The sequence below is a fragment of the Copadichromis virginalis genome, linkage group LG7, assembly GCF_057382275.1.
Source record: "Copadichromis virginalis isolate Kocher_CV1m ecotype Utaka linkage group LG7, C_Virginalis_male_GT1.1, whole genome shotgun sequence".
Lineage (NCBI taxonomy): Eukaryota > Metazoa > Chordata > Actinopteri > Cichliformes > Cichlidae > Copadichromis > Copadichromis virginalis.
In genome coordinates, this window is record NC_140624.1 from 46290878 (window position 1) to 46312357 (window position 21480).

The 21480-nt window shown below is 41.8% G+C and overlaps 2 protein-coding genes across 4 annotated transcripts; one reads left to right on the top strand and one right to left on the bottom strand.

Annotated features, from left to right (window-relative positions):
• Window positions 1-378: 378 nt before the first annotated feature.
• mlana (melan-A) lies at window positions 379-7226 on the top strand. Of its 2 annotated transcripts, XM_085463748.1 has the most exons (6): window positions 379-549; window positions 4299-4414; window positions 5858-5950; window positions 6085-6181; window positions 6411-6518; window positions 6981-7226. In XM_085463748.1, exons 1-6 carry the CDS (start codon window positions 538-540, stop codon window positions 7047-7049), a joined length of 495 nt encoding a protein of 164 aa, XP_085319874.1. In that variant the 5' UTR covers window positions 379-537; the 3' UTR covers window positions 7050-7226. The 2 variants fall into 2 exon arrangements, with proteins under 2 accessions (XP_085319874.1, XP_085319875.1); XM_085463749.1 differs by lacking the exon at window positions 4299-4414.
• On the bottom strand, window positions 7218-19671 carry brd10 (bromodomain containing 10). 2 transcript variants are annotated; one of them, XM_085463746.1, is made up of 10 exons: window positions 19130-19671; window positions 17911-18613; window positions 17244-17444; window positions 15505-17126; window positions 15352-15413; window positions 15141-15230; window positions 14920-15035; window positions 13094-13302; window positions 10865-12889; window positions 7218-9997 (listed from the first exon to the last, which is right to left on the bottom strand). In XM_085463746.1, exons 2-10 carry the CDS (start codon window positions 18600-18602, stop codon window positions 8025-8027), a joined length of 6990 nt encoding a protein of 2329 aa, XP_085319872.1. In that variant the 5' UTR covers window positions 18603-18613; window positions 19130-19671; the 3' UTR covers window positions 7218-8024. The 2 variants fall into 2 exon arrangements, with proteins under 2 accessions (XP_085319872.1, XP_085319873.1); XM_085463747.1 differs by having other exon boundaries at window positions 17911-19671.
• Between the last annotated feature and the right edge of the window lie 1809 nt (window positions 19672-21480).

A 21480-nucleotide genomic window follows, 5' to 3' on the forward strand; every position in this document is an offset into this window, starting at 1 on the left:
TATTGCTATCACAGAGCTTGTTATAATAATAATAATAATGTCTAGAGTTTTTTTTAAGCTTTCCCCATTATGCTGCACTTGTTTAAATAAAATGATGTGCTTTTCTGATGACTTTTTATTTTATTTTATATATATATATATATATATATATATATATATATATATATATATATATATATATATATATATATATATATATATATATATATATATATTAGGGGTGCAACGATATTCGTATCGATATTGAACCGTTCGATACAGTGCTTTCGGTTCGGTACGCATATGTATCGAACAATACAACATTTATAATTTATTTTATCAACTTTCCTTCTGACGATGCTGTCTGTGTTGAGCGCTCAGTGAATCTGCGTTCGACTACTCCGCCTAGGCTGCACTGTCGAGCGCAGATCCACTGAGCGCTCAACACAGACAGCATAGTCAGAAGGAAGAGCGCAGGGCAAGCTAGCAAGACACATGGACCTCCCCCACCCTCATTCAGATCTGGCGTTTGGAATTATTTTGGTTTTCATGTGACGTATGACCCTGAAGGTAAGCGAGTCATGGACTAAAGTAAAACAGTATGTTGGATGTGCCATGCAATGCTCAATTACATGGGTGGGAGCTAGTGTGTTAGCGCAGTTAGCTCGTTAACGTGTTGGCTGTCTAGCCCCACACACGGGCGATCGGCGGTAGCTCGTTAACGGAGATTTGCGTGTTGTGGCGTTAAGGTCATTTCAACGAGATTAACCTGAAAGCACTAGTGGGAACACAACGAATATGACTGCACATTTACACCGACATCATCCTAGTGCAAAGACCAAAACAACAAGCATGCTACTAACTTTAGCCGAGTCATTTAGACAGCTGTTAGCACATGATTCTCCTTATGCTGCTGAGAATATAGCCCAGAAGAAGCGGATAGTATAGCTTTTATTTTGGAAAGAGACATTTCTCTGTAATAAACTCTTTTCCAAAGATGAGTGATTCCTCAATCAGATACAGGGCTTGCAATATCGCTAGCCCGACGTCCTGGAGCTAGCGATTTTTTTCAGTCGGGCTACCAAAATCTATCTCTTCCCTGCCCGTCGGGCTATTGTAGGAAGGAAAAATATATGTCAATGCTTTTGCATTCTTTCAGAAATGTAGCTGGGTAATTATGTCATTGGCATCTGTGAGCCACTGTCAATATGTGACATATTGAAATCGCGTTTGAATTTGCGCTTGTTTTTTTGCTTTCACTTTGCAATCGTGCGAACTGTGTATAGAGAGCGACAGCACTGATCTGTGAGTGATGATAATTTGCGCACCAATTCCTCTGACATCGTCTTATTAATCGTTAGCTTACTATGCAAACATGACAAGTGAAATCTCCCACAGCAAGCTTAAACATGTGAGAGGTTGATTGCGCAGAGAATCGCTGAGCTTATGTGAGTGCGTGTGTAAAAGCAGCAGGATATATATATTTTAGTTCTGCTGAGCCAAATAAGACAGGTCAGGGTGAAGAAGTGACAGCCAAAGAAAAGCTTACCACAAAACGGAGAAGTTATGACAAATCAGACTATAAGGCAAAAAGAAAGTGCAGCTTTATGGTTTCATGGACAAAATAATTTCTGTGGCTGCAATATGATGAGCTAAATAACCAGGGCTGCACATAAGTGGTCCGCAGGTGCGCATTCGCTGTCAAAATAAAAAACACGCACAAGGGTTAGGGTTAAATTTAAAAACTGTACTTTTGAGTTAAAATATAAATTTATAATTTTAATAAATGAAAAATTAAAAAGGCATGAACATTTTTTTTTGTATCGAAAAAATATCGAACCGAACCGAACCGTGAATTTTGTGTATCGTTGCACCCCTAATATATATATATATATATATATATATATATATATATATATATATATATATCAGTCAATCAACTGACTGCCTCCCACTAAAAATTTAACCACAGCTTGCCCAGAGCTACAAAACTCACCGCCCCCTCTTTAAAATGTTCTCACATGACCCAAACTAATTAGGACTGTAGCGGTTTGGGGACACGTGAGTATATTAAAACATTTATTCACACTACATTACAACGCTACATAATAGGCCAGCAGTAAACCATTTAGCTTCGGTTTGAGACACATTAAGATTTCGTTTCATAAACAGGATTTGGTCTCCCTCTTGTGGAGGAAAAGTCAAGTTATCCCAGATTAAAACAAACAGCCTCCCCTGCGTCACTCCCCACAACCTCTCTGTCTCTCTCTAAAACTATCAAAGTTTCTGTTTTCATTTAGTGATACAAAAAAAAAGATCCCTCCAGCAGCAGTTTGACTTATGAAAACAAACCCAAAACAGTAACAACTACTGTATAATTGAGAATGGGCCAGTGGAATGAGTCCTCTTTTATTTTCCATCTTCTTTTCTGTAAAAACAATAAGAAAAAAGTTTAAAAATACATTTTATCATAATTACAAAGCAGGAAGAACATATTTACTATCCATCCATCTATTTATTCCACTCCAGGGACAAGTGTGCCAGTCAGACAACCATTCACACTCACATTTGCACCCATATGAGCAATTTAGGATCACCATTTAGCCTAACCCCACTTTGGACTGTGGGAGGAAGCCAGAATACCCAGAGAGAACTCACACAGACACAGAAAGAACGTAGAAAACACAGAAAGCGTTTAGCTCACATTTTACCTTTAATTATATATCTTTAAAAAAATTACTTTTTAGATTTAAACTGTGAAGGGTTTTTTTTTAGCCAACCATCATTTCTTTATATTTTGTTAGGAAAATTTGATATATTTTCACCAGTTTATTGAAATATGCTAACATATATTAGGCAAAATTAATTCACCACTGGCCAAAATGCAGACCTAAACCATGACAGAGCATCCACTGTGTTTTACAGATGGCTGCAAACACTCACTATTGTACCTCTCTTCTAACCTTACATATTGATGACTATTTGAAACAAAGGTTTCACATTTGGATTCATCACTCCATGAGACCTGCTGTCACTGATTTTTCAGTCCTGTTCTTGTGTAATTTGGCATACTTCAGCCTTTTCTCCCTAGCTCACTTCTTGAATGCCTTCTTGACAGCCACCCTTCACCTGAGACCATTTCTGATGAGGTTTCAGTGAACAGTAGATGGGTCAACTGAAGGACCAGATGCATCATCAGGTCCTGTCTCAAGTCTTTGCTGGATTTTTCCCATTTCTCAAGGACATACCTTTCAAATACTGCTCATCTGCTGTAGATAGATTTTCAGGCCGATCAATTCTTCATTTGTCCTGCACACCACACTGAGATGTGCCAAGCTTTTAGCTAAGAGCTCTTTGGGAGTCCCCTTTTTAATGCAGCTGTCACACTGTGTTATCTTTGGTGTTTGTTTGGGGTTTTTTTTTTTAGATTCATTTGTTTTTAGAAATGAGAACAAGTTATGTGCTTTTGTGACAAGCTGCAAGTAAAAAAGTGCACAAAAAGGTACAATTTAAAATTGGTTGTCTGTAACATGTCCACACAAAATTGGTTCATTGGCGTAGGTGCCTTTTTTACACTTGATGATTTGTAGGTTAAAGAAAAAAACATTCCTATTTAAATTGTTAGGTACAAAGACTAAACTAAAAATAAGTCAAAACACCTTCAGAAAACTGGAGAACTATTCTTTAAGAGTACTTCTTTGAAAATCGCAAGAAAGTCTGGAAGCAAAACATTAAAAAGAAAAAGAAAAGAGTAATAGCTCAAGACTTTTGCATAATATTGTATCTTTGCACTACAGCAGATGAAGAAATTACTTGAGCAGAAGTTTTGTTTTGTTTAGGAGCTGAGATAATCCAGGCAAATACTCCTCACAAATCTAAAACAGTGATACTGGGATCAGAAATGTTTCCTTTTGTTGTTTGTTTGTTTGTTAGACTTTATGACTGAAATTACTGTTTAGGTTTATAGTATTTATGAAATTCTTATATTACATTGTGGTAATTTGAAGGTATTTTATCTTTTATGATAAAGGCGTGATATCATTGAGATACTTAGCCTGGTATTGTATTGAATTTTTGTATTCCTTTCCTTATATCTATATAATTTCATTAGGATATTTATCAATAATAATGAAGTTGGTATACACACACAAACACACACACAGTCATATGAAAGGCCAGCAGCTGACGCCTGTAGTTTCACGAGTGGATAATAATGTTGCCGTAGGGTTTCACGGTAATTACTCCGCTTCAATGGGTTTAACCATGAGTCTCTAACCCGTGACGGTCATGAGGGGTTTTTGCCCCTCTCTGCTCTCCAGCACACTGAGTTAAGATATTTGAGGAGTGAAGAAACACAGCGCTCTGTGGACCCAATCTTTCTGAGAAGCCAAACCGACCAGAAGAGCTGCTTTCTGAATCCTTTCTCTCAAACTCGGTAAGGTAGCTGGTTTTTCTGTTTGTCTTACTTTTCTATAAAAAGAAGGCTTGTTAAAGGCATGTGGGGCATTGCGCTTTTATGAAAGGCTCAATTTGACATGACATTAATGTGAATTAAGGAAATGCTAATTAGGGTCTTCTTGATAAGGTTCATTTCACTGCACAGATGTAGGATGCTCAAAGACAACCTTAGTAGCAGTCGATTTCCATTGTATCTACATAATATATATGTGATTTGTATTGATGTGCACTTGAAGTCTGTAAGATAGCATCAGTCAACACAAAGACAGAGAGAATAGACAGATAGAAGAGATGCAGCTAAGTCCGGTGTATACACTGGACAGACACAGAGTGGAAAAAGTAAGTGGTCCAAAGCTTGGAACCCCTACACAGTTACACTTTTGTGTTATTTTAAAAGTTTTAATAATTGTATCAAGACATACTGGCTTTACATTACAGGCTATTAAAGAGTGAGGACTATCTGAACTTAATTTTACCTTATCAAGATTAGGTACAATATAATATTTTCACTTAAAAAATTTGCATGCGGGTAGATAATAATGATTTCACAGTGCAGAGCTAAGCTTTATGGCATTTAATTGTGTCCAGACTATTTGTTTGGCAGTTTATGGACCTCCCTCTGGGATAATATTAGACTACTGCAATTCATTGTATTATGGTCTAGATCAGGCCACCATCCATCGTCTTCAGATGGTTCAAACTGCAGCTGCTCGCCTGCTAACTGGTACCAAACGGAGAGAGCATATAACCCCAGTTTTAGCTTCTTTACACTGGCTTCCTGTCTCCTACAGGATCCAATTTAAACTTTTACTTTTTGTTTTTAAGTCACTTCATGCCCGAGCCCCTCCTTACCTGTCTGAGCTCCTCTCTGCCTATGCTCCAGGAAAAACCACGAGGTCTAGCTCAAAACTAATGTTGGCCATCCCACGGACTAATCTCAAATCCCGTGGTAATAGATCCTTCTCTGTGGCAGGTCCCAGACTTTGGAATAGTCTCCCCTTAAATATTAGATCTGCACAAACACTTGAGCAATTTAAATCATTACTAAAGACACATTTCTATGCCCTGGCTTTTAACACACTATGACCCAAGCATTTTGGTCTTATTTGAATTAGTTTAGTTATTGTTTTAATTCTTTTATTGTCCTATTATTGTTTTTTATTGTTATTATTGTATTACATTGTTGCTTTTTAATGCCATTTTTATATTGTTAAGCACTTTGTGCAGCATCGGCTGTTTGAAACGTGCTATATAAATAAATTTGACCTTGACCTTGACCTTAATATCAAAGCAGTACCTCACATCATAGTCCATTTTCAATTATTATATGGCTATATAGGCTACAATGGGTTTAAATAGTTAGTCATGTGAGCGTATTGTCTATTTGTTCCTTATAAAATTATCCCTTGTTGACTTTCAGCTTGATGTTGTGTAATCGTACACACGGCATGCCTCGTGGGGACTTCAACGTTTATTTTGCCAGCAGCAGGCGAGGAAACGTCAGAGCTGAGGAGTATGTGTCTATTGTCATCTTAAAATCATTGCTATTAAGCTACTGCTGTGCCCAAATTTGTATTGTTGTGAACACTTTAAAACCCATGTGCAAAGAAAAGTTTTTCTCAATTTGAATTGTGTTGTGGACCACAGGGCAGTGGGCATAGCTCTGCTGGTTGTCATCCTTGCAGCACTTCTCATCCTGGGCTGCTGGTACTTCAAGAAAAGGAGTGGCTACAAACTTATCAGAGTGAGACCATCACACTTTATAACTGATTTATGTTATTCTGATTTGTTGTTGGTGAACATCTGTAAAATGTCAAAATGAAAATTCAGTTCACCCTATTTCAAAGAGCATCATGTGTTCAGTTTGTACCCATCTTTTCCCAGCCTGTATCACTATGTTCTCATTTTGTTTCATCACAATGTTCTCATTTTGTTTCATCACAAACCCTCGTACACATTTCTGTAACTTGCAGAGCCCCAGATCAGGATCATCAGGTTATACAGGAAGCCAGTACTCGGAGGCAGGATCTCCAGCAGAAAACAAGATGGCTCTTACTGATTTTGGCAGCTTCCGATCTGTGGTGAGACAATTACTTCAGGAATAATAGCCACATATACAGGATATAGTAATGCCCCGCCCAAAAAAAAAATCACAAATCAGTAGGTATTTCATTTAAATTTTGTGCAACCTGATATTCCACACAGAGCCTCAGAGCTTTGAAACATGATGTAGAGCACGTGAAAGCAAAAGCTGTGGATGCCTGAAGCAAGGATTATGTCACCAGACTGGAGGGAGGTATAAAAATGTTTAGTTCCCAGAGATGATGTGTGTATGGTGGAAAAGTGAAAGGAGGATCAGAGCAGCAGTCTTTCAAATATCATGTGGAATCCCGTGTGTGAAAAATTGACATTTTGCATTTGTTGTTATGACACGTCCCTAGGGAAATAAACTTTGGCTTCACTTTTCAACGCTGCATAAACATGTTATTCACATATAACTGAACTGTAGCTTTCATTTTTGTTGTTGTTCCACTTCTCTACAGGTTCCTAATGCACCTCCAGCCTATGAGAAGATTTCCTCTGGGCCTTTGCCACCTCCGTATTCCCCCTGAAGCACTGTGGCTGAAGATGGAAGAGGCAAAGAAAGACAATGAAGAAGGAACTCCAAGCTCACCTTGCTGTTTGAAAATATATAATCTTATGTCCCTAGCAATATAGTGCATTGTAGCCAAATATAGGTGAAACTACTGTATCTCCCACTTAATAAAATTAAAAACGACAAAAATGAACACAGCTTTAATACTATAGCTTGTTTCAATAAACAGTAAAACACTATTATTGCACATTTCTGAGGATAAGAAAGCAGACACGCTTGTTTGGGACAGTTGCATTGTTTATTTCCATGCAGTATCGTCCAGAATTGTTCCATGAAAATGTACCTAGTAATTTTTTTTATTTTTTGGGGGGGAAAAAAATCTATATGGTAAAAATAAATAAATGTGACTTTAAAACATTTATATTGGCTCAAATATGTAGTACAAATTTCTCTAGTAGTTTATTTCTAAAAAGTAAAATGCCTCTTTCAAATAGTTACTAGTTGAAAATAAGGACATGACAGACTGGATGCTGATGGATTTTTCCTTTCTTTTCTTTCCAACCTGACAGACAAAAGTAGAGCAAGTTGTAATGATAAATCGTAAACAATACTGGGACTGAAATGCTAAACTGCTAAAGCTCAACTTGAAATCTATTTCATCTACCTTCCTGTTGTATCAATTGGTTATAACACTTGCAATTACTCAAGGAAGGGTCTACACATTTGAAATCAGGGCAACCTTAGTAGTGTCCCCCTCCAGAAACTCTTCACAGTATACATTTTTCACCATGTCTGACTGAGCAGGTTTACATGTAAGACAATTAAATCAGAGGATGAAACCTAATGTAGCATAAGTTTAAGTTAGGAGTCAAACTAAAGCTGAAAATGTAGTTCTTTAACCAGGATTAAAACAAGCAAAAATATGTGAACCCTGCTAAAACTAAGCAGCTGAAAAGTGGTGTCTGAGCTTTCACATTCCACTTTAATTGGTTCACTTTGTGTCTGCCGTTGAAGGCTGTAAAGAGGAATCATGTGTTTGTAGTGCTCCAGTGGAACTGTTGGTACAAATCACCAGTGCATCCCGAGGTTCAGTCAGCTCTGCTGAACTGACCGGCCGCTGAACAGTGCTCAAAACAGCCCCATCGGGACTAATGAGCATCTTGGAAGCTACACTTGTATGCAGACCCAGGGCTGAGGTCTCCACAGAGTGTTTTCCAAGTGTCTGATTGGTCAGTACAACAGGTGGATGGATGGTGGTGTTCGTTTTACTCGATGGGATTGTTTGACCTGGAGTGATTATTACAGTTGTGCTGGATGAAGATGTGGTCTCCACAGTTGCTGTTTCAAATGTGTTGACAGTGCTTCCGATGGGTGGAACAGTAGCAACAGGCAGTGCCTGCATTCTAGAGACTCCACTGATGATTGGTGGAACAGCCACAGTTGGCAAAACCTGTGTCCGTGTGCCAGCAGGCACTGTTTGCACGAGTGGGGTCTGTTTTTTGATTGATGTGTTGCTCAGCCCTGAATGCATTAAAACCTGTGGTTGAGCGGTGGTCGGTGCTGCAAATCGGACAGCTGTCTGCTGAGGCTGTATGCCTAGGGTTGTCACTGCAATCACATGCTGGGTAGGAAGAGAACCATGCAAAGCTGGTGTGTCTGCTATTACTGGTGCTACTGGCGAAGAGAGGGGTGCAGGAACTGGTATAACAGGGCTGGGTAGGGTAACAGCTGATGGCCTGGGTACTACAGGCAATGACAGAGGTCCCGACAATCTGGCCAAGGGGGGTGCTACTACAGGTGAAATGGTTGATAAACATTTTGCTTGTGTAGTGGCAGCTAGTCTGACTGTGCCCTGTGCTGATCCAAGACAAGGGGCACTTGTTAACACTGGTACAGTTGGTACACTGTCTAACCTTGCTGTAGGGGAGACCAGAGTGGATGTACCTACTGGAGGTAACGCAAAGTTACCCACGTGTGCAGTTGGCAACCTAGGAAGTGCCGATACTACATTTGTTTTACTGGGTAACAAATTTGAGCCCAGGCCAGGTGTTCCTGTTAGTTTTAGTGACAAGACATTAGGAGTGGTTGCCAGCAACGGTGGAACGACAGCAGGGGTGCTTGCCACAAAGGGAGAACTTACAGCTGTGACACCAGGCAGCCTGGCTGGGGGTTGGGGTAAAACTGGCGCCCTGGGGGCTACCATGGCATGGCTTGCACCTTGAGAAGGTACTGATGGTCCAGTGCTTGTAGGACTGGCAGGAGGCACTTGTTGTGCAGGGCTAGAGATGATAAGGACGTGGCTGCCTGGAGCCAAACCCTGGGGAGGGACTACAAAGCGTGCATTGTTGAGGAGAATTTGTGTGCCAGCAGCAAGTGGCGTAGAGGTGTTAATGACTATTCTCTGCTGGATTGTGCTGGTTGCAGAGGTGGTGAATGGGGTACAGGTGGTTGTTGCAGAGGAGAGAGGGAGTTGGGTTTTATTGCGAGCAAACTGAGATGAAGAGAAGGAGGAGGAGGAAGTGGTTTCTTCACCGATACTCCTCTGACAATCAAGAGTGAGTGTGGAAGTTCGGTCTGGCCTACTCTCCACAGTAGTAGCTGTCTGAACAGGAGTGGTGATGGACACTACGCTTCCTGGGATATTAACATCATTCTTTATCATGTTTCCCTTTGGCTGAGCAGCAGCAGTGTTTATGGATGTATAACAGCCTGTTTGTGACATCAAGGAGGATGCTGGGATTCCCTGGAGGTGAGAGCTGGTGCTGACTGATCCATGAGAGACAAGCTGGGAAGAACTAGTGATGGCATTTAAACTTGTTGCTGGGACCAGTCCAGTGGTAGTGGTGAAGGTTGTTGGACCACATGCATTTGAAACAGACCCTGGTGTGAACTTGGAAGCAGACTGTGACAGGGCATAAGTAGTCTGTCCAGTAGTTGCTTTCCCTGGTAACTGGATTTGAACACCTGGTGAAACATAAAGATGAGAAAAATATTTATTAAATTTGTGGTGGAAAAGGTTTCTTTGATTCCAGCAAATCAAGCACTACAGCGAAGTAGTCAACAATGCGAGTCCAACACATCAGTCTTTTTTCCAAGCCAAACCAACTGTGAAGATGACATCATCATATAGCCATGCTGTCTGTCTCTCTCTCTCTCTCTCTCTCTCTCTCTCTCTCTCTCTCTCTCTCTCTCTCTCTCTCTCTCTCTCTCTCACTCACTCACTCTGAGTAAGAAGGCAGCATGACCAAGACGTGTTGTCCTCAGTTGTTCTGCAAGATAATGCTTTCTACAGAAGACAAGAGCAGCACACATTCCTGTAATCACTATCAAAATCACAGGTAAGTCATTTATCAAACCATCTTCTCTTCTTCTTTTGCCTGCATCCTTTTAAGGCTGCCATAACGAATTATCTTCTTCCCATTCTTTCAAATCAACCCTCTCCGTGCCCTTCTTCACTGCATACATGAACCTTCTCTGTGGTCTTCCTTGTTTTCTCCTGTCCACATGGCAACTAAATCTTGAACATCCTTCGTCCAGTAAATCCACTATCCCTCCTTTGCACATGTCCAAACCATGACCTCAAGTTAATCTGTCTATCACCACTGCAACCAAGAAGGGGTTCAGAGCAGATCCCTGCTCACCAACTTCACTGCTTAAAAAGCTTCACCTGCTCTGCTACATTCGATTTACTTATATGCCAACATTGGATAGTGTGGCATTTCTCCCACTATGAGATACATGTTATACACATAAACTTTACAAAGTTTTCAAAATTGAGCCAACCCAAGACAAACAACAAATAATAATAATAATAAAAAAACAAAAACTCACCTTGGGGCAGGGTGATGTTTTTGCCCTTGGACAATGGCTCCAAGCTGATACTTCTAGCAGGTTTTCCTGGTTTTAATCCCACCTTCAGAGTCTGACTTGATAATGAAGTGGTTGCTCCCTGTCCACTTGCACACGTTGCCATCGCCGGTGCTGAAAGGCTTCCAATGACGGTGGCTGATGATGTCAATGCGGGCTGAGTGACAAACATGAGTCTTGAACTAGGACCTGGCTTCGGGGAGGAGGGTGTCCCTTTGGATGCAGCTACATTTGAGGATGAGGATGAAGATGGAGTAACCAGGATGAATTTGGTAACTTGGGATCCTTCATCTGTAGTGGTGCGTTTCATACCAGTCTTGCTGGTGGCTGCTTGGGAAAACCCTGAGCCACTTTGTAGTGGCACGGCAACACTGCTATTAGCTACTGAAGCTTGAAAATGAGAACCAGCAGCAGGTGTGTGGACTGGCTGAGAAATGTTTGTCACAACTGTAGAACCAGTTGAGCTACTGAGGCCCTGACTTACAGCAACAGCACTGGCTGTAGTTTGACTTTTTGGGCATGTTATACCACTACCAGTGGTTGCAGTGAGCATGGTATTTTTGAGAGAGGAAGGGGTTTTTAACACAGGATGGATCTGCTGCTGGGGTTGGGAAATTGTCATTGCTTGGACAACAGAAGGTGCGGTCTGAGTGGGAGCAGAAGTAGACTGTGTGGCCTTGGACAGAAGGAAGGCTTTAAACTGAGGCGAGATAGTGATGACTGGACTGGTATGTACAGAGCCAAGTGTGTTTTGGTCCGAGGATGTCTGGACCTTGACAATGCCCGTGTTGCCACATCTAGTTGTTACCAGGATTGACTGTGAGTCACGGATGCACACAGTCTTCAGCTCCTGTTTTGGGTCTGTAGGTTTCTCAGGCTCAGTACAAACTGCATTTGAAACTGCTGTGATGGAGGTTGTGTTTGGTGTGGTATCGTGTGAAGCACTAGCTTGGACACTGCATAACTGTGTCTCTTTAGATCCTGCTCTGTTTAGAGCCCCGTGTTGAAGACGAGGTGAAACCGAAGGAGAAGGGGTCTTCACTGTCCTGGCATCTTTTAGGGGCGCCACTTGTTGAACAGGAATTCTGTTTTCAGGAATCCTGAACCCAGGCACATCGGTAGACATACAAAAAGAGCTGGCCACTTTGGAAACTATTGCCTGAAAGCCTTTAGTCTGTTGTTGAGCTAAAGAGCAAGACTTTGCTTCAGTTTTATGAACGAGAAGGTTAGAAGGCAGAATCACTACTTGCTGGACAGTCTTTTCTCCAGTGTCTTGGCCCAGGACGGGCTGAACTGAGATCTTTATTGGGCTATTGTTGTCTTTCCTTACAAGGTGACCCAGTCCCTCAGGCACCTTGTACACCACTTGGACTGGATTTTTAAGTGCAGTCTGTGTTGGTTTGCCTTGTGGAGATTTAGGAAGAACTGCTGCCACAGTGGCCACTTCTGACTGCTCAGGGGCTTTTGTCTGCTGTGGTCCTCGTACCTCAATCTGTTGCTTGTTCTGTTGGGAACTGGATGGAGAACTTTGTGCTTTTGAAAGTTTGGTGTTAGCTACTGCAGTTGTAGGCAGCGAGACCAAAGACCTCTTGCTCGGTTCATCTTCACTGTTAACACCTGGGCAATCAGCAGGTCGATTCATTAAGGTCACTTTGTTTCCCACACTCTTAGCCAGCAGGGTGGGGATGGGCGTGTAGCCCTTAGGTAGTCCAATGGTTGGGTGAAGGATGGGGGATCTGGGAGGCGCTGAAGCATGGGCTGTTACCCTTTCTGCCCATGCTGAATCCCTGGATTTATTTGCTGGGTTCAGGTCAGATCTCGACTGTGACCTGGAGTCGGCATAAGCAATTATGCTGCTTACAGTCTGATCTTTTTGCCACAGACCAATTCCTTTCTCTGCACTGGCTTGAGGGTGTTTTAGGTGGTTTGGAGGTACACATGTCACCGTGTTTTCTCCAGTAGACTCAGCCTTAATGTCTCTAGTGCTTTCTGAGAAGAAAATAGAAAAGTCTATTAGAGATATATTGATTTATAAGCTTTACAATTGCCTATGAAGGTTCAATAGGCAGTGACTTTCATGTAGTACAGTCAAATAAACTAAGAACAGTGTAAACTGACTGCACTACTGCCTACAGAATGAGGAAAATCTTACATTTCAGTAAACAAAACAACGTTAGATTCAAGCGCAATTACCTCCACTCCAGAGACCTCTGGGAACTCTGTTTTCCATGTCTTCCTCTTCTGATCTCCCATAATGATCTGACAGTGAAGGAACCTCCTTCCCTAAATCCCTTTCTTCATCATCATCAGATGATGATGATGATAAATTGCTCTCTTCGCGCTCAAAGTTACTGTACTCTGGGTGCTTCTTGAAATCATCAAATTCCTTCTTCAAACGAAGCCTGACAATAGAAAAACAATGAAAAAAATCAAGACTTCAGTAATGATGCTATATTACAATGAGCTGTTTAAATAAAGTTGTCATCACTATACTTTGTTCTGGACAGACGACCACCAAATGAGCAAACATACCATTAAGACCAGCAATACAAATTAAACAGAAGACAACACCAACAAAACTCAATCATGGTAAACCTTAAATTCAATTTGAATGTATTTGAATAAACACTCACTGGCCAATTTATTAATTGCAGTAGGTTAACTGCTTGTCATCATAAATGGCTAACAAGCCTATCACATGCTTCCAACTCAAAGCATTTAGGCACGTAGACTGAGACAAGATGACCTCTTGAAGTTCAAAAGGAGCATCAGCATAAAGATAAGTCAGGTAAGATTTTTCAGCACAACCCTCTCTAGGGCTTACAAAGAACAGACTAAAAAAGACAAGAGAAAATATCCAGTGAGCAGCAGCTTTCTGATTAATAATGCCTTGTTAATACCAGAAGTCAGAAAACAATTTCCAGATTACTTCAAGATGATAGAAAGGCAACAGTACCTCAAATGGCCATGCCTTACAGCCGAAGTATGAAAAAAAGCATATCTGACTGTAGGGTTTTGCGATATGACGAAATATATTCGACGACGAAATTAAAACATTTATCGTTTCATATTATACCCTACTGTTTGTTTCATGGTGTCGCAAAATACACTGTTTACAGCAATCTGTTTTCATCGTTTGGATGGTCACCGTGTGGATGCAGGCACAGAGAATACCAGCATGGCCAGTCAAGATGGGGCAGAACCAGGCAGCTCCAAACAGAAGGACCTCTGTAGCATGGACATGGTTTGGTTATGAAAAGTCTGACACGGACCAGAAAACTGTACTATTCAAATTATGCCCCACCACAGGCTCAAACACGACAAACCTCTTCTACCACCTACGCAAGAATCATGTGAAAGAGTACGGAGAGAGTTTACGGATGAGAAGCCTACAAATGATACAGGCTCACCAAAATCGACAATAGGTGATTGGAAAAACATTGCCTGATCTGACAATTATTGATTTCTGCTATAAAATATATTATTTCTTATATTATTTTCCTGACACACTTTGAGCCCCTCAGTATCAGTTGAGCATCATTTTAACACCACAGCCCACCTGAATATTATTGCAAACCATCCTTGTATGACCACAGTGATGGTGATGGTTGACAACTGCTTTCAGAAGAATAACACACCAACTACAGAATTCAAATGATCTAACACTGGTTTCCTGAACATGACAGTGAGTTCTCTCTGTACTCAAATGCTTCCACAGTCACCAGATCTCAATCCAACAGAGCACCTGTGGGATGTGGCGGAAAGCGAGATTCACACCATGGACGTGCAACCAACAAGTGTGCAGCAACCGTGTGATGCTATTTCGTCAAAACGCCCAAAATCTCTGAGCAATGTTTATAGCACCTTGTTGCCTTGTTGAAGCTGTGCGATGAAGAATTAAGGAAGCTCTAAAGACAAAAGGGGGTCAAACCTACCTACTGTTGTACCTAATAAAGTGTCCAGTGAGCTTGCATAAATATGAATGAAGAATAAATCCAATTATTGTGTAAGCGTCAAACCTGTTCCTTTGGTGTGCTTTGACAAGCTTGGGTTCCCAGGGTGAGAGCTCATTCAGTAGTCTGATTAGTGTGCTATGGAGGTCTTTCACTGCTTCTCTCCTATAGTACCACCGACCCTGCGAGTTCAAACGTGTAAAGGAAAACTTAAGTGAGTGGGCAACACTGAAATGTGAGGAAACAAACTTTTTTCCCTCTGCTTAATAAAAATGACTGTGACCTACCAATCTCTTTTTAGTGCTCTCCAGGTCATCAAGCTCATCTTCAGTCTTACCGATCAGCTCGCGTAATTCCTCGAGACTGGTGCAGACCAACTATACAAGAGGAAAAAAAGGGCACAGAAAACTGTCAAGGACTAAATCAGGTTTAAAATTAAAATAGGAAAAAACAGACTAACAAAGGAACAAGATCAGAGTGTACAGTGAATCTGACTACCTTGAATGAGGGCTCAGCTGAAAGTTCCTCTTTGATTTTCTTTGAACATTCAAGTTTTTTACCTGTCAGAAATAATTAATACACAAATGATTTTGATGTAATACTGACGGAAGCCACAGGAGCGACATCATTACCAATCTTTTTTCCCCTCACCTGTTTTATGTTTCTTTTTCTTGTCTTTTCTCTTGATTGTTGTGCCAACTTTCCGCAGTGTAGACTTGGCAGCCTCAGCTGGGGACAGCCTCATCCTGTCCACATGCGGTAGCTGCTTGTGCTCTCCTTTTACCCTCAGCAGCTGTTCCCTCCCTCGCTTTTTCTTCCGCTTTTTTTTTTTAGTCCATATTTTGTCATTCGCCCTCTCTTCAGTCGAGTTTTGAGTGCTCTCAGAAGACAGCTGTGTGGCCAGCTCTGATGGACCACAACAGAAGCCACACTCCTCAGATTTAACACTGCTAGTTTTCTTTTTACAACATTCAAAACACGAAGATCTTTGGTGTCCCTGAGTGGGACTTCCGCCCTCCATTTTGACTCCCAACGGTTTAGTTGGAGAGGCCAGATTCACAGATCGAGCTGGAGACCTGCCTGTGTAGCTGTGCTCCCCTACATTCAGACAAGGCTCTTGTGTTTCTGCTTTAATAGTGCGAACCGCACCCAGTGTCAAGCCCGGCTCCTGTTTTATTGTGATTCTCTTTGCTTGTTGCTCCACATCTAAAGTCTCTTGCTTTAAATGAATTCTTACACTACCTCCTTCACTGGGACTGATGTGTGTGTGGCGCAGTGAGTTTGTGTGTATTTTTAAGTCCAGTTTAGAGTCTTCACAAGAGTCTCCATCAGAGGACGCTAATTCAGAAATCTGCTCCAGCGACCACAACTTTAACTTTTTTTGATCTTCTTCTTTCTCGTTTTCCTTTTTGAAAACACTAAATGTCTCTCTTTTCCGTTTTCCCAAATTACCGGTCTCTACAGTGTCCATGGAGACTCCAAAACACCCCCTATCACTTTTATTGCCCTCATCCCGCATGCCATCTGACTCATCCTCCGTACCTGGCTTAAAATCAACTTTTTTCACCCATACCGAAGGAAATGGGAATGCTGGGGGTGTGCTGGGGCTCTGGCGATAGATCCTCAGGTCTGCGCCACAGAAATGTGGGAAATGTATATAGGTATTCTCCTTGCTGTCATAGCCCAAGATAGACTCCCTACATTCGTGGATGGGCTGGGCGAGCACAGCATCCTGTACATCCTTCTGTGTTTCATACACATGATCACATAGCCCCTTCAGAAGCCATACTCGCTGATAGAAGGGCAACAAGTGGAAGGGTTTCTCTTCTAAAGGGCTAACCTCCCCTAGGGTGCTAAAAAACTGGTGGCAAAGTCCCAGCTGTTCAGCGCGACCTGGCTGATCACGGGAGGCACCAATGGTTCGATACCAGCCTAAAACACGCTGCCTTAGCTCCGACTCCCATCGCCTGTAAGGCAACGTAGGCCGGCGGTGCAGTGTGGCCCTCCTCTGTGGAGGCGAGAGCAGGGAAGACATTATTTTGGAGAGGAGCAGGCTGCAACGGGGCATCAGCAAACAACGTTCCAGCTCAAAAAATATGATCTCAGGGAGGTTGAGGGCAGTCTGAGCTAGGCAGAGAAAGTGTCCTATAGCAGGGAGTTCCCAGAGGGTCTGCACAGTGTGGGGAAAAGCCAGTGAAAGCAAGCTCTGCTCCCACTCTTCCACCTCCTTAGCTGACATTTCTTCAGCCTCTTTCTTCTCAAGCTCACGTTGCCTGCAAATGCAAAGGTATAGTTGTGGTTTTAAACTCTGCTTTACTTTTGCACTAAATCATCACAAAACTCAACACGCAACGGAGACTTTTAGTCTTTCCTTTCAGCAATTCACTCACCTCTTCTCCTCCTTGGCCCTCTGTTGCTCCTCTAGCCGCAGGGTCTGCACCATGATCGACTCGTGCCCACCGACAGTGATCGTAGCAAGGCTACGAGGTGTGGATCGCCGCCGCGTGGAGGTGCCCCCCGTGCCCCGTTCCTCCTCTGCCCCAAAACGTCCTTTAGAAGTAACTGCCAAAGTTGTTTTCTCTCGCAGCGTTCTAGTTTGACAAATGGAGAAAGAAAAAAGGAAAACAAAAAGCCGGGTACACCAAAACGAATAAAGTTACTTTGTAAAACCAAATGAACATGGAGTATAATGACACTACTAATGTGATCAAACAGACAAATAATTATTTAAAATGGGATAACTGTAACATGCAAGTACATTTTGTTATTAATAAGCAAATAAATACTAAATAAGATGGTTGAGACATAATTTGCTGTCTCGTTACTTTATAAACATTACTTTTTATTATTATTATTAATTTTAGTTTAGTTTAGTTTAAAATAATATAAACATTACTATTATTATAAATTACTGACTGGAAACTTGTGAAACACCAACTTGTTGAGAATCCAAGTGACAGAAAACACCTTTGGTATGATCGTGATTGCAACTTTACAATACTTTGGACATTTCTCTCCACAGCAATCTGTTCAAGAGTGTAGTTTCATTATCTTTACCTGGACAGCAGCGTCAGCTTCTGCTCCAGCATAATTTCCAGCTTTTGTGCCTGTTTGGAGATCCAGTGGTCCACACCATGGTAGCGATAACAGTTCTCCAACATCAGTCTGAAGTCCGCAACAAACTCTGTTATGGTCTCGTATTCCTGGCTGACAAACTTCTCCTCCATCCTCCGCAAGCACATCGACTGCCTGAGCTGTGACTGCACCCGACCCTTGACCCCTCCGATACCATGCTGGGCCTCCTGGTGGCCAATGGGATAGAGGAATGGGCTGGTGATCCCTTTGTGCTTATCCAAAAGAAAGCCAGTAAATATCCTATAAGCTTGCTGGACCTCATAGTTCATGTCCTCTTCGAAGGTATTGCTGTTGGTGGAAATGCAGACTTCAGGCAGTGAGAGGTCACTGTTGGAAAACTCTGACATACCATCATTGCTCAGAGCCAGGTGGTCACCTTCTGCAGTGAGATCTCCACTGTCACCAGGGCAGCACAACGCCACCACTGTATCAATGTCACAGGTGCCATTACTGAGCCCCTCTTCTGTTATAACCAAGCCGGTGTTTTCAGCGTTGCTGCGCACCCATTTTTGACTTTGTGAAGACATGACGATGTCAGAGGCGAGCTGCTGAGGTGCGGAGTCTCGGTCAGTCACATCTGCTGTGATTTCCTCGGTCATGTCCTCCTGATCCATAGCACTGACGCCTGAAGAGGGTGACAGGTGTCACCTATGGCGACTTCTTATTTTACAAATAACACTCAGTGATGAAAGAATAGACTTGGTCAAATATACAATGCATTTATACAGCCCCCAAAAACCGCAAAATGGGAAAACTGTAAATTAATTTGATGCCCAACATCGCTGAGCTAAGTTTGCTTTCATTTTAAGCGAGGTCATGAACAGTGAACACATTATCAGAGACACATGATAAAACGCGGGGGTGTTTACCTCGTAGAATTAGCGGGGTGACTTATCTTACCCTAAATGCCCCATCTTTCAAAACTTTCCCTGCATCAGTGTCTAGCTAACTCGAAGTTAGCTGTTCACACGCTAGCGCAAAATCAAGTCAGAATAACGGTAAGCAAACAAAAGTTTGCTCTGCCTGTTCTTCAACAAAAACTAAAGGGCACCCCCTTATCGCTCCTCGCATCCTGACCACGTGCAAAATAACAACAAAACGAAGTGACCACAGACAGAATTTGGTTGGTTCAACGACATACCTCGCCGTTTTCAGCTCGGCTCCTCAGACGCACCAGGCAGGGCAAGCTTAGCAGCCACGAAGGCTTGCTAGTTCTGCTAGCTTTGCTATTGTTTCCAGCCTAGGGCCTGCAATTGCTGCGTTTGCTCTCCATGGTGAAAATGTTGCAGCGGTTACATGTCCAGGTAAAAAAGTTAAGCGGGCGTATCATGTCGCCATCGCACGGAATGATGTCAGTGACAACTGGACGGCTAACGGAGCATTAGCCGATTGTTTCAAAACGCATAACAGTTCATTGTCACTAGCTGCCCAGCTAACCAGCTAGGTTTTCAACTTGACAGCTACTTTATGGCGGGTAAAAATGTACACATTCACTTCAGAGTCAAATATACACCGTGTGGCAGGTATACTATGAACGCTGAGCGCTTACAAAAAGCTAGTAACTGACTCCTCTGGGTTGTTTGAAGACAACTGAAGTGTCCAGTTCGCTTCCACCCTGCGTGCCCTCGATGCAAATGTGCGCAGCTTGACGCAGCTAGCATGTTCCGTGTCACGCCGAACCATTGTTTTGTTTTGTTTATTTCTTACGAGGGGGGGGGAAGGCGGGCACACACATACATTACACACACTCGATGCTGTATCATTGAGCTTTTTAAAAGTATGTCTCTTATCGTCGTGCAAAATGCGAACGCGCTGAGACACTTATCATTACACAAATTAATACACGCGTAAAAATCCACCAACTGATAAAGCCACAATGCACAGAATGACACTGCTTAAAGTTCATTTACACTTAAGGGCTTAAGCGCCTTAAAATAAGTTAGATGAGATATAAAAGAATGTTCGTGTACGACGTAAAGTTCTGCAACGCACACGTCTCACGTTTGGCCGGTAGATGTCGCTAGAGATCAATGTACGGCAGATGAGCGTCACACGCCTGTGATTAGAGTAAATTTCCCTTCTTTTAATCTCTCAGGTCGTCCCTTAACCTCTTTATTAATTACCCCAAATCACATTGTGGCTATACTTGTAATTAGAGTGTGATTTAGCACAACATGTAATACAACTCATAGGTTTACATTAACAAAGCACGTGACATGGAGCCGCAGTAAAATGAGCAACTCTGACAACGAGGAGGTCTCCTGCTGGGACAACTGTTAATTAAGCAATTATGCCACCAGGGAACCGTGCTGCACAGAGACTTCAGCGCAGCTAAAAGGTGGGTTTTCAGTCCAGTATGGGCCCTCATTTTGGCGCAAAATAATGGATGATTATGAGTTATATGACACTTAAGAAATACATTAAGAAAATCCGACTAATATATAAAGCACAAAATACGAAAATATGTGTACTTTCTCCAGTAAATCGTAAAAGGGATATCCAGAAGGTTGGAAATACTGAAGATGGTCAAGAAATTGCTTCCATATGTCTGCAGCATAGTTGCGATACTATGACTGCATTTTAAGTGCCCCGCATGCTTTTGTAGAACATATGCATGTATTTGATCCCATGTGTCATTAAGTGAAAATATAAATGAAAAAAGAAGAGCAATTGGTTTCCTTGCTGGAGCAAGAGCAGCATCTTTCTCAAAGTGATGCAGCTGTAGGCCTTCTTGTGAGAAGGTGGAAGGTTTGACTAAAATTCAATACTGTGAAAAACTCTTGAGTCACCCTTATTTCTTTATATTTTTAAGATGAAACTTAGAATAGGTGCCAAAGTTAACTGATACATATGCAAACATTAATGGAAATTCAGTATGCAAGACAAAAACAGTTGATACAATTCTAAAGAGCTTGAAAGTCAGTATTTTCGTATGACCACCTTTGTTCTTCAGCACAGCAAGAAGCTTTCTTGTCATTTCTTTAAATATTCTTCAGGAATAGTTCTCTAGATTTTTTGAAGACATCTAAAACTCCGTTCTGTCAAGATTTATTTATTTATTTATTAACCTTTATTTAACCAGGAAGATCCCATTGAGATTAAAAACCTCTTTTTCAAGGGAGACCTGGCCAAGATAGGCAGCAGCAGATGTCTCACAGTTACAGAAATTACTCAAACACCGGCAGCAACAACACACATGCAACAATAAGTGAAAGAATACAAATAAAATAAAAATAAAATTCAATAAAATTCAAATAAAATAAAAAGTCAGTTAAAATGACAATCAATCTAATTGAAACAGTTGCATGTTATGGACTTGGCCTCAAGGATTCGTAGTTTAGATTTAAAATCACTTAATGAAATGAATTCAGTCATTTTCCATTCCTTCTGCAGTTTGTTCCAGGCCGAGGGTGCTAAATGGACAAAAGCTCTTTTACCAAGTTCAGTTCGGGCAAATGGAACAGAAAGCAACAAGTAACCATGCGGACGAAG

Excerpts from the sequence above, each read along its gene's own strand:
- mlana (XM_085463748.1), top strand. Across the intron at positions 5,951-6,084 it reads GGAAACGTCAGAGCTGAGGA|GGCAGTGGGCATAGCTCTGC; the intron begins GTATGTGTCTAT and ends TGTGGACCACAG. Across the intron at positions 6,182-6,410 it reads GTGGCTACAAACTTATCAGA|AGCCCCAGATCAGGATCATC; the intron begins GTGAGACCATCA and ends TGTAACTTGCAG.
- brd10 (XM_085463746.1), bottom strand. The coding sequence starts at position 18,602 with ATGGATCAGGAGGACATGACCGAGGAAATCACAGCAGATGTGACTGAC. Across the intron at positions 17,445-17,910 it reads AAGCTGACGCTGCTGTCCAG|AACGCTGCGAGAGAAAACAA; the intron begins GTAAAGATAATG and ends TTGTCAAACTAG. Across the intron at positions 15,414-15,504 it reads GAAAAAGAAACATAAAACAG|GTAAAAAACTTGAATGTTCA; the intron begins GTGAGGGGAAAA and ends TATTTCTGACAG.